Source organism: Tachypleus tridentatus, chromosome 8 (genome assembly GCF_004210375.1).
Source record: "Tachypleus tridentatus isolate NWPU-2018 chromosome 8, ASM421037v1, whole genome shotgun sequence".
Classification (NCBI taxonomy): domain Eukaryota; kingdom Metazoa; phylum Arthropoda; class Merostomata; order Xiphosura; family Limulidae; genus Tachypleus; species Tachypleus tridentatus.
In genome coordinates, this window is record NC_134832.1 from 144088812 (window position 1) to 144103943 (window position 15132).

The following is a 15132-nucleotide window of genomic DNA, read 5'->3' on the forward strand; positions in this document are numbered from 1 at the left end:
TTGTTCATACGCACACCATCTCAAGAAAAACTGGGGAATCTGCTTCGGTGCACTGGTAGGGTTACACTGCTTCACATGCTACTGTAGTGTCAGTGTATTTAGAAGTAGGAGAAAGATCCTGTCAAAGTTTATTTCAGGCCATTGTCGCCTGGAATACATTTACTTACAGATGTACATACTGAAGTAAAGATATTTTGACTCAGACTGTACAGTACGTATTGTTATCACATTATTAGAATATTTAATCTTGTACTGTACAGTACGTATTGTTATCACATTATTAGAATGTTTAATCTTGTACTGTACAGTACGTTTTGTTATCACATTATTAGAATGTTTAATCTTGTACTATACAGTACGTTTTGTTATCACATTATTAGAATATTTAATCTTCTACTGTACAGTACGTTTTGTTGTTTTGTTATCACATTATTAGAACTGTACAGTACGTTTTGTTTATCACATTATTAGAACATTTAATCTTATACTGTACAGTACGTTTTGTTATCACATTATTAGAACATTTAATGTACTGTACAGTACGTTTTGTTATCACTGTACAATACGTTTTGTTATCACATTATTAGAATGTTTAATCTTGTACTGTACAGTACGAATATTTAATCTTATACTGTACAGTACGTTTGTTATCACATTATTAGAATATTTAATCTTACGTTTTGTTACTGTACAGTACGTTTGTTATCACATTATTAGAATGTTTAATCTTGTACTGTACAGTACGTTTTGTTATCACATTATTAGAATGTTTAATCTTGTACTGTACAGTACGTTTTGTTATCACATTATTAGAATGTTTAATCTTGTACTGTACAGTACGTTTTGTTATCACATTATTAGAATGTTTAATCTTGTACTGTACAGTACGTTTTGTTATCACATTATTAGAATGTTTAATCTTGCACTGTACAGTACGTTTTGTTATCACATTATTAGAATATTTAATCTTATACTGTACAGTACGTTTTGTTATCACATTATTAGAATGTTTAATCTTGTACTGTACAGTACGTTTTGTTATCACATTATTAGAATGTTTAATCTTATACTGTACAGTTCGTTTTGTTATCACATTATTAGAATATTTAATCTTATACTGTACAGTACGTTTTGTTATCACATTATTAGAATGTTTAATCTTGCACTGTACAGTACGTTTTGTTATCACATTATTAGAATGTTTAATCTTGCACTGTACAGTACGTTTTGTTATCAGTTATCACATTATTAGAATATTTAATCTTGCACTGTACAGTACGTTTTGTTATCACATTATTAGAATGTTTAATCTTGCACTGTACAGTACGTTTTGTTATCACATTATTAGAATGTTTAATCTTTTACTGTACAGTACGTTTTGTTATCACATTATTAGAATGTTTAATCTTGCACTGTACAGTACGTTTTGTTATCACATTATTAGTCCTTTTTGCTATAACACTGTAAAGATGTTTAGTTTTAGGCTGCATAGCAACTCTTCTTTATCACATTGTTAGTCCTTTTTGCTATAACACTGTAAAGATGTTTAGTTTTAGGCTGCATAGCAACTCTTCTTTATCACATTGTTAGTCCTTTTTGCTATAACACTGTAAAGATGTTTAGTTTTAGGCTGCATAACAACTCTTCTTTATCACATTGTTAGTCCTTTTTGCTATAACACTGTAAAGATGTTTAGTTTTAGGCTGCATAGCAACTCTTCTTTATCACATTGTTAGTCCTTTTTGCTATAACACTGTAAAGATGTTTAGTCTTAGGCTGCATAGCAACTCTTCTTTATCACATTGTTAATCCTTTTTGCTATAACACTATAAAGATGTTTAGTCTTAGGCTGCATAGCAACTCTTCTTTATCACATTGTTAGTCCTTTTTGCTATAACACTGTAAAGATGTTTAGTTTTAGGCTGCATAGCAACTCTTCTTTATCACATTGTTAGTCCTTTTTGCTATAACACTATAAAGATGTTTAGTCTTAGGCTGCATAGAACTCTTCTTTATCACATTGTTAGTCCTTTTAGCTATAACACTGTAAAGATGTTTAGTCTTAGGCTGCATAGCAACTCTTCTTTATCACATTGTTAGTCCTTTTTGCTATAACACTGTAAAGATGTTTAGTTTCAGGCTGCATAGCAACTCTTCTTTATCACATTGTTATTCCTTTTTGTTATAACACTGTAAAGATGTTTAGTTTTAGGCTGCATAGAACTCTTCTTTATCACATTGTTAGTCCTTTTTGCTATAACACTGTAAAGATGTTTAGTTTTAGGCTGCATAGCAACTCTTCTTTATCACATTGTTAGTCCTTTTTGCTATAACACTGTAAAGATGTTTAGTCTTAGGCTGCATAGCAACTCTTCTTTATCACATTGTTAGTCCTTTTTGCTATAACACTATAAAGATGTTTAGTCTTAGGCTGCATAGCAACTCTTCTTTATCACATTGTTATTCCTTTTTGTTATAACACTGTAAAGATGTTTAGTTTTAGGCTGCATAGAACTCTTCTTTATCACATTGTTAGTCCTTTTGCTATAACACTGTAAAGATGTTTAGTTTTAGGCTGCATAGCAACTCTTCTTTATCACATTGTTAGTCCTTTTTGCTATAACACTGTAAAGATGTTTAGTTTTAGGCTGCATAGCAACTCTTCTTTATCACATTGTTAGTCCTTTTTGCTATAACACTATAAAGATGTTTAGTCTTAGGCTGCATAGCAACTCTTCTTTATCACATTGTTAGTCCTTTTTGCTATAACACTGTAAAGATGTTTAGTTTCAGGCTGCATAGCAACTCTTCTTTATCACATTGTTAGTCCTTTTTGCTATAACACTATAAAGATGTTTAGTCTTAGGCTGCATAGAACTCTTCTTTATCACATTGTTAGTCCTTTTAGCTATAACACTGTAAAGATGTTTAGTCTTAGGATGCATAGCAACTCTTCTTTATCACATTGTTAGTCCTTTTTGCTATAACACTGTAAAGATGTTTAGTTTTAGGCTGCATAGCAACTCTTCTTTATCACATTGTTAGTCCTTTTTGCTATAACACTGTAAAGATGTTTAGTCTTAGGCTGCATAGCAACTCTTCTTTATCACATTGTTAGTCCTTTTTGCTATAACACTATAAAGATGTTTAGTCTTAGGCTGCATAGCAACTCTTCTTTATCACATTGTTAGTTCTTTTTGCTATAACACTGTAAAGATGTTTAGTTTTAGGCTCTGTGGTACTTCGTTCTATAAAGATGTTTAGTATTAGATTTTACAGTATTTTTCATTACATTTTTAGAATATTTAGTCTTAGACTGTACAGTATTTAGGGTTATTACATTATTAAAATGTTTAATCATATACTGTACACTATTTCTTGTTGTAACACTGCAAAGATGATTTGTCTTAGACTGTACAGTACGCTGTTGTTAGGATGTTTAGTCTTTTAGACTGTACAATACAGCATACTAATGAAGAGTTACTAGAATGTTTAGTTTCAACTTTCAGATGTTTAATCTCAGAGTGTATGGTTGTTAGTGTTATCCGACAGATAGGGCGTTTAGTCACAGAATATACTATAATCTATTCCATTGTCGTTAGGATGTGTAGGATAATTATATGTTGTACATTGTGAATACAATAAGCATATTTTTCTAACAGAGTATCATTTTTGTTTGTGTCTTTCCTTATCTGGATATTAAATTTTGATTTTTTAAATATTTTTAGATCTAGAGAATTCTGTTTAAAATTTTATGTGTTTTACTGCTTTACTGAGAAGATATATAGGATTTGACAATAAAGAATATATCATTATATTACTGTTTGTTGATGACAAATTACCTCTAGTATTATTGATTAATTTTAAAATTCTCAATTATTACATCCAACTGAGAAACTTTTTTTTTGTTCAGAGAGACTTTAATAAGCTCACTTCAAGTGTCCCAGACGTTTATATGGATGTAATGGTTAATTAAACACATGGTTACACCAAAGCATGCATCAAAGAACAATTTCTCAAGCCCTTAGCAAGGGTCTAAAGCCCATTACCCTTAGAACGCGTTTAAAATTTTCTTCGTATGGCCATAAACAGATCGGTTACAGGAGATAACATTTCTTCATTATGCAGAAAACTTCGTTTCGAAAGTCAAGTTATTTTCAATATTAATTTTATTGAATCTTAGTTAACTTCTTCTGATGTATCCTGTTTCTGCGACACTTAATAACACTTTCCTTATCTGTGTCATTTGCTTAGCCATTTGCATTTTTGAAAGTGAAGCCAGTTTCTAGAACTTTTCTCGACAACGCTTTCTTCACCAGTTTCGCTTTATAATATCATTAAATAACTCCTCCTTTTGCATTGTTTTGCTAGTTTTTGTAACCCTTAATTAACACTTTACGAAACAAAAACAGTCTCTATAATCCTTAACAATAATTACTTCCTTACCATTGTCAATTTCTTAATATTTAACGCTTTATAAAGTAAAAACCAGTTTCTAGAAACCTTTCTTAGTAACATTTCCTTCGTCGGTGTCTGTTTCTAACATCCTTAAATAACTCCTTCTTTTGCCTTGTTTTGCTTATTCAAACTCAAATTCAAAACTTTTATAAACACCATTATTTCGTACACATGTCCCTAAATGTTTTCATAACAATATAGCCTCTTGAAAACTAAGACACTATTTCAACCACAGCTCCTTCCACGAATCATGTAAGAAGCAGTTGGTTTAGATTTTCTCACTTAAAAACTGTTTTATCAAAAGCTGTTAAGTATACTATTTAAATATCTTGAACCGACAAGGCTAGACAGAGGTCAATGTTTCATTTGATAAATAAGTAGTGTCTCACAGTAATGGGTAAGGAAAACTGCGTTTTTTGACACGAATTTCAGGTCTATAAGGTCAATAGAAACAAAGTAATGGGACTTTAACATTTTGTTTATTATTGTTCTGGTGTATTTTTATCTATTTATGTTATTTTTCAAAGAAAGAAAATGAATCTATTGATTAATTAATGAAAAAACACACCAGAAACATTATTTACCATAACGCCAAATCTACGTCTCTGAGCCTTTGCACTAGTTTCTTTTAACTTCTGTAGTGTACAATGGTGAATAAAAGACATTTGAATAGTTGTAATAAACGATCTCATAATATCAAATTTGTTATTCTTTTTTAATTGGACATTCAACGTGTCGTTTTACAGCCTCTCCAGGAACGTTGCACTAAACGTTATGATGTAAGCTTTAATAACGTTGCTTATAACTAATATTAAAATGTTCAAACTAGTTTCTAACAGTATTTCATGGCATATTAAATTATTCGAGCAATACAAGTTTAATAAGGTTAATGTATGGTCAGTGGTCAGGAAATCTATGCCAGCACAATAAGGCAAAAGGATATAGCACTCTGAATACGATATAAGAGACGAATTTGGTCTATTTAAGGCTAATTTGGTCTTCTTTTATCATTTTTACATTTTTTGAAAATATGTAAAATGAGTGTTATTTTATCTGAGGATACGTTTGGGATCACGGAGGTCACTCTTAATGGCCAATTTATTGTGTTGTATGTTATTTGTTCCCCAATGGTTCAGCAATAAGTCCGTAGGTTTAAAACGCTAAAAATTGGGTTTTGATACCCGTGGTGGGAGAAAGCAGGTAACATGTATCTTTGTGCTAAACAAATACACCTAACTGACCTCTTCTTTATTTATTAATTGCTTACATTTTTTTAAATTAATCATTTATTTTTTATTTTTATGAAAAATAAATTATTCAGTAAAGTATTTGTGGCGCTGTGATAGCGGTAAGTCTTCGTATTTACAACGCTAAAATCAGGGGTTCGATTCCCCTCGATAGAGACAACAGATAGCCTGATATGGCTTTGCTATAAGAAAAACTTATTTTGTTATCATTATTTATAATAATTTAAAAACAAACAAAAGAAAATACTAAACAAACAAATGAGACCAAGACAAGCGGGACAAAAACGTGATTAGTCAGAGTGACTTTTATGAACCCTAAGGTATCCGCTGACGAAATTGATTTTATCTATTATAGAACATGTAACAAGTTTGGTTTATTTTATGAATTTCGCGAAAACGCTGTATGAGGATTATCTGCGTTAGCAGTCTCTAATTTAGCAGTGTAAGACTAGAGGGAAGGCAACTAGTCATCACTACCCACCGCCAACTCTTTGACTTCTTTTTTACTGACGAATAGTGGGATTGATCGTCACATTATGACGCTTCCACAACTGAAAGGGCGCACATGTTTAGTGTAACGGAGATTCGAACCCGCGACCCTCAGATTGCAAATCGAGTGCCTTAAACACCTGATCTGCATGTAATACAAAAATAAAACAGAAAGCCTTTCCCAATTAATAGAAATTTAATTCTGATATCACATTAACATATCGTTTTTCTCGCATAGATTTCTTGACCTTCAACCCGTCCTCAACCTGTATTTATTACATATTTTGATGTGTAATGAAGCGTGTAAAACAGATGTCTATTTGTCAGCGATTTCGAACACTCACATCATGTATCTCCTTATAAACAAAAATGTTAATACCCATACCAGCCATTCTGAGATACATTTTTATTTCAAGTGGGTTTCTCGTCATCAAGAAGGGCATTATGGATTTGCTATTACAATAAATGTTGAAGAAATAGCGGATGTGTTTTTTTTTCTTTCTTTCTTTCTTTCTTTCGAATAGTACCTTTATTTATTTTTTCAGAAATAATACTGTAAAAATCACAAAATTCAAATATATTCATCATAAACGTGAAACTCTCGTATAGTTAGAATGTAAACAAGCTTGAATGGCTTTTCATAATTATCTTATTTGCATATAGAAAGTATCATTTGTAACCATAGCTCCTCCCAACAAAATATAACCTCAAACCATGTTGTTTCTGTTGACCCCACTGACCTGAAATTGGCGCCAAAAATTATTACTTTCATGTATTTCAGTCAGTTACTACTCGAACACTAAACCTGACCTTTGCCATTAATTTTGCCAGTCTTACACTGACATGCTGTTCTACGTATCTGTGTGTCAAACATCCATATCTGGTACCAAGCTACTTAAAGTATTGTTATATATATATATATATATATATCATGTCACATGGAAAACTAAATGAAGAGTTAATCTTATTTCGGTTGATTGTAACAAAGCGCCAATGTTTATATAAGTTCTACAGAGGTGGAATTTTGTAAGTTTTGGTAGATTGTTCAAGAACACAAGTTATCTTAAATATTAATTAACAATAACACGTGAGAGGATTGGTTATCAACTTTATGAATAACGTCTTTTTTGTGTGTGTGATTTGAATGTAAAAGTTGAAATGTTGTTTCTTAGTCTACTGTTATATCAAACTTATTATTGTGTTTAAAACAAGGGTTTCACTTTTTTCTTGCTTTCTTTGTGGCTTTTCATCGCAGGAGGTAAGTTTTAGCCTATTTGTTTAGTAATAAATATCTTTTTGTAATACCAAGAAAATTAATAAACTATTAAAAAAAACTAATAATTTAGTCAAATTTACTGTTTAAAACTATTTGGCCTTGTTTTATCGGTTTTTACATGTTTTAAAAATATATGAAATGAGTATTATTTCTTCTGGGGGCATTTTTGAGGTCACGGAGGTCACTCTGAATGGCCAGTTTATTGTTGAGTTGTGTGCTGTTGGTTCCCAAATGGTTCAACAGTATGACCGCTAGCTTAAAACGCAAAAACTCAGGTTTTGATACCCGTAGTTGGTGGAGTGCAGATTGGCTTATTCTTTATTTATTAATTTTTTACATTTTTTAAATTAATCATTTATTTATTTTTGGTTTTTATAAACGTTTCTTAAAAATAAGAAACAATAATACGTTTAGTTTGAATTTTGCGTAAAGTTACACGAGGGCTAACTGCTCTAGCCGTCCTCAACTTAGCATTGTAAGACTAGAAGGAAGGCAGCTAGTCATCACCAATCACCGCCAACTCTTGGGCTACTCTTTTACTAAAGAATAATAGGATTGACTGTAACATTATAACGCCCTCACGGCTGAAAGGGCGAGCATGTTTGGTGAAACTCGAACCCGCGACCCTCGGATTACGAGGCGAGTGCCTTAATCACCTGGCCATACCGAGCCGGTATATATGTCTTAGACCGTATGATACTTTTTGTTACAACACCGTAACATCTGTTTGAACTAAATGGGTTATTTAATGAATAACTATTGGAAAGACATGCGATTCGTTTCTAATGTATCTCTTTACTCATCGCTGTTGATAAAAGAAAACTATAAAACAAACAGTTCCCTGTGTAATCTTGACAGTAGAGCGTCTTTCTTTGTTGATGTGTATTTATTATCTCTAGTGTGTCGAAATTGTTGGAAGGATTACCGTGGTAACGGTTCATTCTAATATAAGAAAGGTGAGACCACTGTAATAAATATATTCTTATTTTAACCCAAGATGCACATTACAATTCTATAATGAAATTAGAAGTAAACTTGTTCTATTCTTTGAGGAAATCTACAATGAATTAACATTTAATTTTGACAGTTTTTATTATGAAAAGCATGTGCAAATTTAAGATATTTCGTTTCGTTCCTCGAAAAAGCTTTTTTTTTTCAGTCGAGAACACTTTCTCGAGAAACAAATATCTTAATCAAGATGATAGTTCTTAAAACGGTTTTTCACAATATTTACATATTCTGTCTAAATTATTTTATTGGAACTAGTGTTTTAACTGCTCCAGAAGTCCAGTTGAAGCTCAATGAACAACATACGCATTAAATTGTAATTATTAAAGTTTCATAAAAAAATTACCGCACATAAAAGGGCGTTATTATATTATGGTCAATCCCACTATTCGTTGCTAAAAAAGTAGCCCAAAAGTTGGTGGTGGGTGGTGATGACTAGCTACCTTCCCTCTAGTCTTACACTGCTAAATTAGGGACGGTTAGCGCAGATAACCCTCGTGTACCTTTTCGCGAAATTCAAAGCAAACAAACAAACTTAAAGGTTATAAACAAAGGTAAAAAGGTATTATTTGTTTACTAGTTGCAGCACTTACTGTAAGGAAGAGTATTTTGAGAACACAAGTGTGCTAGTGAAAGATCACAAGAGTGATCGAAGTGTCGTGCCTGTTCTTATAACAATCATCCTTACTATAAAAAGTTGTAACTTGTAATCAAATAATGTCTGTAATTAGTAAGTAAACTTTAAATGAAAGCCCCCTCTCCAATACGTCCACAGCAGTATGTGCTACAGACTCACCACTCTGGTTTCGATACCGTAATTCCAAATAAACAAACAAAATGAAAGTGATATATGCATATAACAATATGCCAATCAAGCGTTGTCTGCGAAATTCAGTGTCGACGAAGTCTTTAACCCAGTACGACAAAGGCTGGAATACGACAGACACTGTAAAACTCGTGACGTTATTTAAGCTAAAATGAAATCTTCGTAAGTATAAAATAGTAAATTATATATTCATATTTTAAACCTTTCCATAATAATGTTGATAACTAGAAGCTTATCTTTACTTTATAGTTTATATCTTCTATTATCACCTGCTTCTGTAATCTCATTACTACTGCATTCAGTTCTATTGGACAGCACACGAGACACTCATAAAATAAATAAAGGTTTAACTTAAGCTGATAAAAGGGATGTCATTAACTTATAATTCATCGCGTGCTATTTTAGGATTTTCCAAAATGCTCCACAAGATCACAACCACGCAACCTATTTTCCATCTCTTGTTATCGTGGTGACTGTTAATAGTTTGTCTTGGGACAACACCACATTGGACTATTTGTTGGGTCCACCGCGGGGACTCGAAAACCAGATTTTAGCCACTTCCACTGGCTAAAGTTTCATTTATTTATTTGTTTAGAATTAAGCACAAAGCTACACAATGGACAATCTGTGCTCTGCCCACCACAGGTATCAAAACCCGGTTTTTAACGGTGTGAATTCGCAGACATTCCGCTGTGCTGGGTAAAGTAAAAAGATGTTTATACATAACAACTGCTTATACGCACTTAAAATAAAATAAAAATCAGTTGTTCGGAAACATGTAAGTCTGTGAATAACATTACTATTCGTGTAAAAATAAATAAAAAAGTTTATGTTGCAACATGCTGGACGGATATTATGGGTGACATTTTGCGTTTTTGTTAATTCACGTAACATAACCTCGTATTAAAAGGAAAATAAAATAAAAATCAGTTGTTCGGAAACATGTAAGTCTGTGAATAACATTACTATTCGTGTAAAAATAAATAAAAAAGTTTATGTTGCAACATGCTGGACGGATATTATGGGTGACATTTTGCGTTTTTGTTAATTCACGTAACATAACCTCGTATTAAAAGGAAAAAAAAAATGAAAACAGTTGTGTGAGTATGTCTCCAAATAACCGCGTGCTTCTGTGATCTTAGCCGAAATGGCTTAGCTAGCAATAATTTGAAATCACATATATTGAACCTGAAGGTAATGTAACAAAATAAACGAGTTGGTTATAAAAATAATTTTGTCACAAATATATATCCAACCAGATGTTCCTAGAGCTAAGTTCTGAAATAGCCAGCATCAGATGTTGTCAGTTATGATGTCAGCAGAAGTCGACCATGATGATTTATCCTGGTACATGAGAAGCGTATGCGGTTCAGGAAATATATCTATACAAGGGGTAATACTGTTTGGTGAATAAAATATTCCCATATAGACATCTGTTACAAGAGAACCCGGTTCTAGAAACGTGTTCATCGAGGAAGACTTGCAGTAATTTTTTTCCGAGCTTACTCTGAAACACACACTTTCATTCCAAATCGATAGGCATCAGTGACGTCATAAATCTTTGGTGACGTCAAACTTGTGACTATTATACCGCTCGTGCAAGCCGCTCGGGTTATTAACGTGCCTCTTAACTGAGCTCGCAAGGGACTTGAAAATTCCGAAAGAAGGGATTAAGAAAAAAACAGTTTCATACAAATATTTATCTGCAAACTTCATATGTTTTATTATATTAATATTATTTTACTGCTTCTCTTTTTTTCATTTTTTATTTATTATATACATTTTTTTAATATAAAGGCTGTGTTGAGAAAATGAAGCTCTTTATTACGTATTTGAGATGGAAATCACATGTTTTAAAGTTCTTCAGGAAGAAAACGCACAGATAACCATGTTGTTTATCTCTGATGAATTACGTATTGTTTTATCCCATACAAACACCGATGTCAACAGGAGAGATGTCAAAGAGTGAAATCAAATGTTTCATGAATTAATTCAAAGTTTTTCTTTGATGTTAAGCACAAAGCTGTACAGCCACAAGTACTGAAACCCAGTTTTTCGCGTTGCCTGAAAAGAGGAACAAACTTTGCTAATGTGTTTATTTATTTATTTTTTTAATGTGGCGCAAAGCTACACGAGAGCTATCTGCGCTAGCCGTCTCGAATTTAGCAGTGTAAGATTAGAGGGAAAGCAGCTAGTCATCACCATCCAATGCCAACTCTTTGGCTACTCTTTTACAAATTAATAGCGGGATTGAACGTCACATTATAATTCAGCTCGGCTGAAAGGACAAACGTGTTTAGTGCGACAGGGATTCGAACCCGCGACCCTCAGATTAAGAGTCGATCTTCTTAACCACCTGGCTATGCCGGGCCACATTGCTAATATGAAAATATAAATGGCATATAGTGTAGCAACTGTGAAACGTTTTATATTAAAAATTTTGTTACGTCAATATATAAAACTTCAAAAAATGGATTTTTTTCCAATGAAAGATTGGTAAGACACGTCTCTAGGTGACCTTCTGTAAACTTGCAACCGGCTTGGCCGGGTGGTTAGGGCGCTCGACTCGTAATCTGAGGGTCTAGGGTTCAAATCCCCAACTCACCCAAACATACTCGCTCTTACAGCGGTGGGGACGTTATAATATTACTATCAATCACACTGTTCATGAGTAAAAGAGTAGCCCAAAAGTTGGTGATAGGTGACGATAACTATCTGCGTTCCATCTAATCTTACACTGCAAAATTAGGGATGCCTAACGCAGATAGGCCTTGTTTAGCATTGCACGAAATTTATAAACTAAACAAACACATTTTTGTAAACAAATAAGTATTCGTGGAAGACTTTTCTGTGATCCCAAATTGGTTATTGTTATTTGAATTGTGTATTATATCTTTATGTCGTGTATTGGCTAATTTCTGTATTATTAAAATATTGGTGTCACAAGTAAGATCTCAACTAAGTAACTTGTAATTTAATGAAGACCACTTTGTATAACATACTCTTTGTAGTACTTAGTGTCATCGCTTGAATGCTCTTTTACTGATATTTTTGTCCATGATTCCAATAATGTCTCCCAAAATTCGGCCGATTAAGAGATTTATGTTAATTCTATATATATATGTACAGTTTACAAGGCTTAAGACAGAGAAAGAAAAAAAAAGAGAAAAATTAGAAACAGACTTTTGGTATGTAAAGTTTCTCATATGATCGTTAGTTGTTGTCGTGTGGTTTGTTTTGTTCAACATTATTCACATTGAACACTTTAAAAACAAATGAAAGGGAAACAATTCTAGACTGCGAAACTATCTGACGTCATAATACAAGCGTGCAATACTTTTCAAGTGTTAGCCCCCCAGTGGCATGTCTTTGGACTTCCAGCCCTAGAAGCCCAACATAGCCAGGGGGTTAGGGCGCTCAACTCGTAATCTGAGGGTCGCGGGTTCGAATCCCTGTCACACCGAACAATCTCGCCATTTCATCCGTGGTGACGTTATAATTTCATGGTCGATCCAACTATGCGTTGGTGGAAGAGTAGCCCAAGAATTAGTGGTGGGTGGTGATAACTATCTACCTTACCTTTAGTGTTATACTGCTAAATTAGGGAGGGCTAACGCAGATAGTCCTCGAGTAGCTTTGCGCGAAATTCAAAGCAGACAAACAAACACTCCAACCCTAAAAACCGGGTTTCGATACCCTTGGCGGGCAGAACGCAGATAACACATTGTGTGGCTTTGCACTTAATTACAAACAGCAATGGTCAAAGGGTTAATGAGGATAAAATGAAGAAAAAGCTACAAGTACTGGAATATCTGTTAAACAGATCAATTAATATGGCAAAGAAGGTCTAGTTTAGGAACTCTTCATGAACAGACTGTAACAGTAACAGGTAAAAGGTGGTAACCGATTTGTTTAGTCTGGAACTAAGTTCAACATTTATTTTCTTCAGATGTTAGAAAAGCATCATTGGTCAAACACTTGGAGGTCTGCTCTTTGCCCTTCTTGGTGGACAGCCATTAGTTATCATAATGACCACAGCACCACTGGCACTATACATTAAAGGTAAGTATTTGATAGTTGTGAACTGGTTTCTAAAAGATTTATATTTTAGAGACAAAAAATAAGACATTAGCAACGACTTACGTTACTTACTTTTTAAATTACTGTAATATGTGGAGTTTCAGGATTTCTATTTTGAAATAGAAAGAGCAAACACCATTTTCTAGAATCTGAAATCAAAGGTTCTGTTTTTACCACATAAACTCTAACTTTATCTAATATTACCTTCATGTTAAATTGGAAAGTGTAGCGTTATGGATTAAAAACAATGTAATTATTATTATAGAAATGATCATTTGGTGATGTTCCAAACACCACGGCCATAACAAATTTACTTTAAACTTACGTCTGAATAGAATTTGGTGAGCTATGTACGACATATTGGCTTTATTTTTTATTACACAGTAGGTGAAACAGTTTTAAACACAATCCCTTACACGTGCATTTCAAGTTGTTGTTATACCTCACTTCCTTCGTGGTAAGTCACTTTCAGTTGGTAGGACCTGCGATTCGTTTCTAATGTATCTCTCTACTTATCGCTGTTGATGAAAGAAAAGTGTAAAACAAACAGTTCCCTGTTTAATCTTGTCCGTCCGCTAACTACGTTCTATCTTCATTTCTGTCTTCCACTGTCTTTATTTAGAACATTTTCCTCGCTAGCAAAACATTCTTTTATTAACTGCATTTTATTTAATGTCTTATTTTTCTACTACGCTTTAACTAAGAATATTACTTACCACCTGCATCACTAGGTATAAAAACCATCTCAAACGTTTGACGATGTTCGTAATTATCATCTATCTTTCAGTTCCTACTGTGTCGTCAAATCGCATTTTCTAATTTTACGACCCCCAGTGGCAAAACGGAATGTCTGCGGACTCACACCGCTAGAAACCGAGTTTCGATACCCGTGGTGGGCAGAGCACAGATAGCCCATTGTGTAGCTTTGTGCTTAATTCTAATCAACCAAACAAATAAAACCTATGTTTTTATCGCTCTCATGCCTTGCGATTCACTGTGTGTGTAGCGCTTCCTATGGATCTGTTGAAGACAGCGAATGTGTGGAAGTGCTATCATCTCGCTTCTTTAAAGAACGAGTTGATGGAAAACTTCCTTCACTCCTTCTTGTTATATCCCAAAAGTTAACACCCACCAAGAACAATACGTTAACGTTTCTCAAGTCTTTTCACGGACTCAGAAGCAAACGTTATATTGCTTATTATACGAGTTGAAACATTAATCTAAAAAACTCCGTTTATGATATTATGGAATATTTATAATCAGTGGAGAAATTAAACGCGTTTGTGTAATTTCCATATGCGCTATTGCTTTAATTAACCCTCATCATGTTTTCTTTAGTGAAGCACTCAGCTGTTTAATATATAATAATAATATATAAAATATATATATATATAAATGTTTGATATTTTTCATGAGCATTAACTTCTATTTTAATATTATTTGTCAAATAATACAGTTTTTTTGTTATTACTGTAATTTCTATCACTTATGACAATTATTAAATTTTTTCTGCCATTTATGTAACAGACATATTTCGATAAAAATATGGAACTCTGTGTGAAATGTGGAAGAACTCCTTCTAATACATTACTATGATATTAATTAAATCAGGTGTTATGGTTAGAAAATTAACTTTTAAAACATATCTTCTTTATTTTGAATTTTAAAACAAGAAATGAGACCTTGATAAAACAAGGAGTATTTTCGATTGTATTTTAAGACGTTACTACATAAATGGTAGCTAAGTC

General features: G+C 33.0%; 1 protein-coding gene across 1 annotated transcript in view; it reads left to right on the forward strand.

The window, feature by feature from the left end:
• LOC143223664 (solute carrier family 4 member 11-like) overlaps positions 1-15132 on the forward strand; it is a 151935-nt gene that overhangs the window by 107491 nt on the left and 29312 nt on the right. The window contains exons 8-9 of the mRNA XM_076451912.1: positions 4810-4817; positions 13261-13366. Of these exons, the coding sequence (XP_076308027.1) occupies positions 4810-4817; positions 13261-13366 (114 nt within the window). The remainder of the gene's footprint in view (positions 1-4809; positions 4818-13260; positions 13367-15132) is intronic.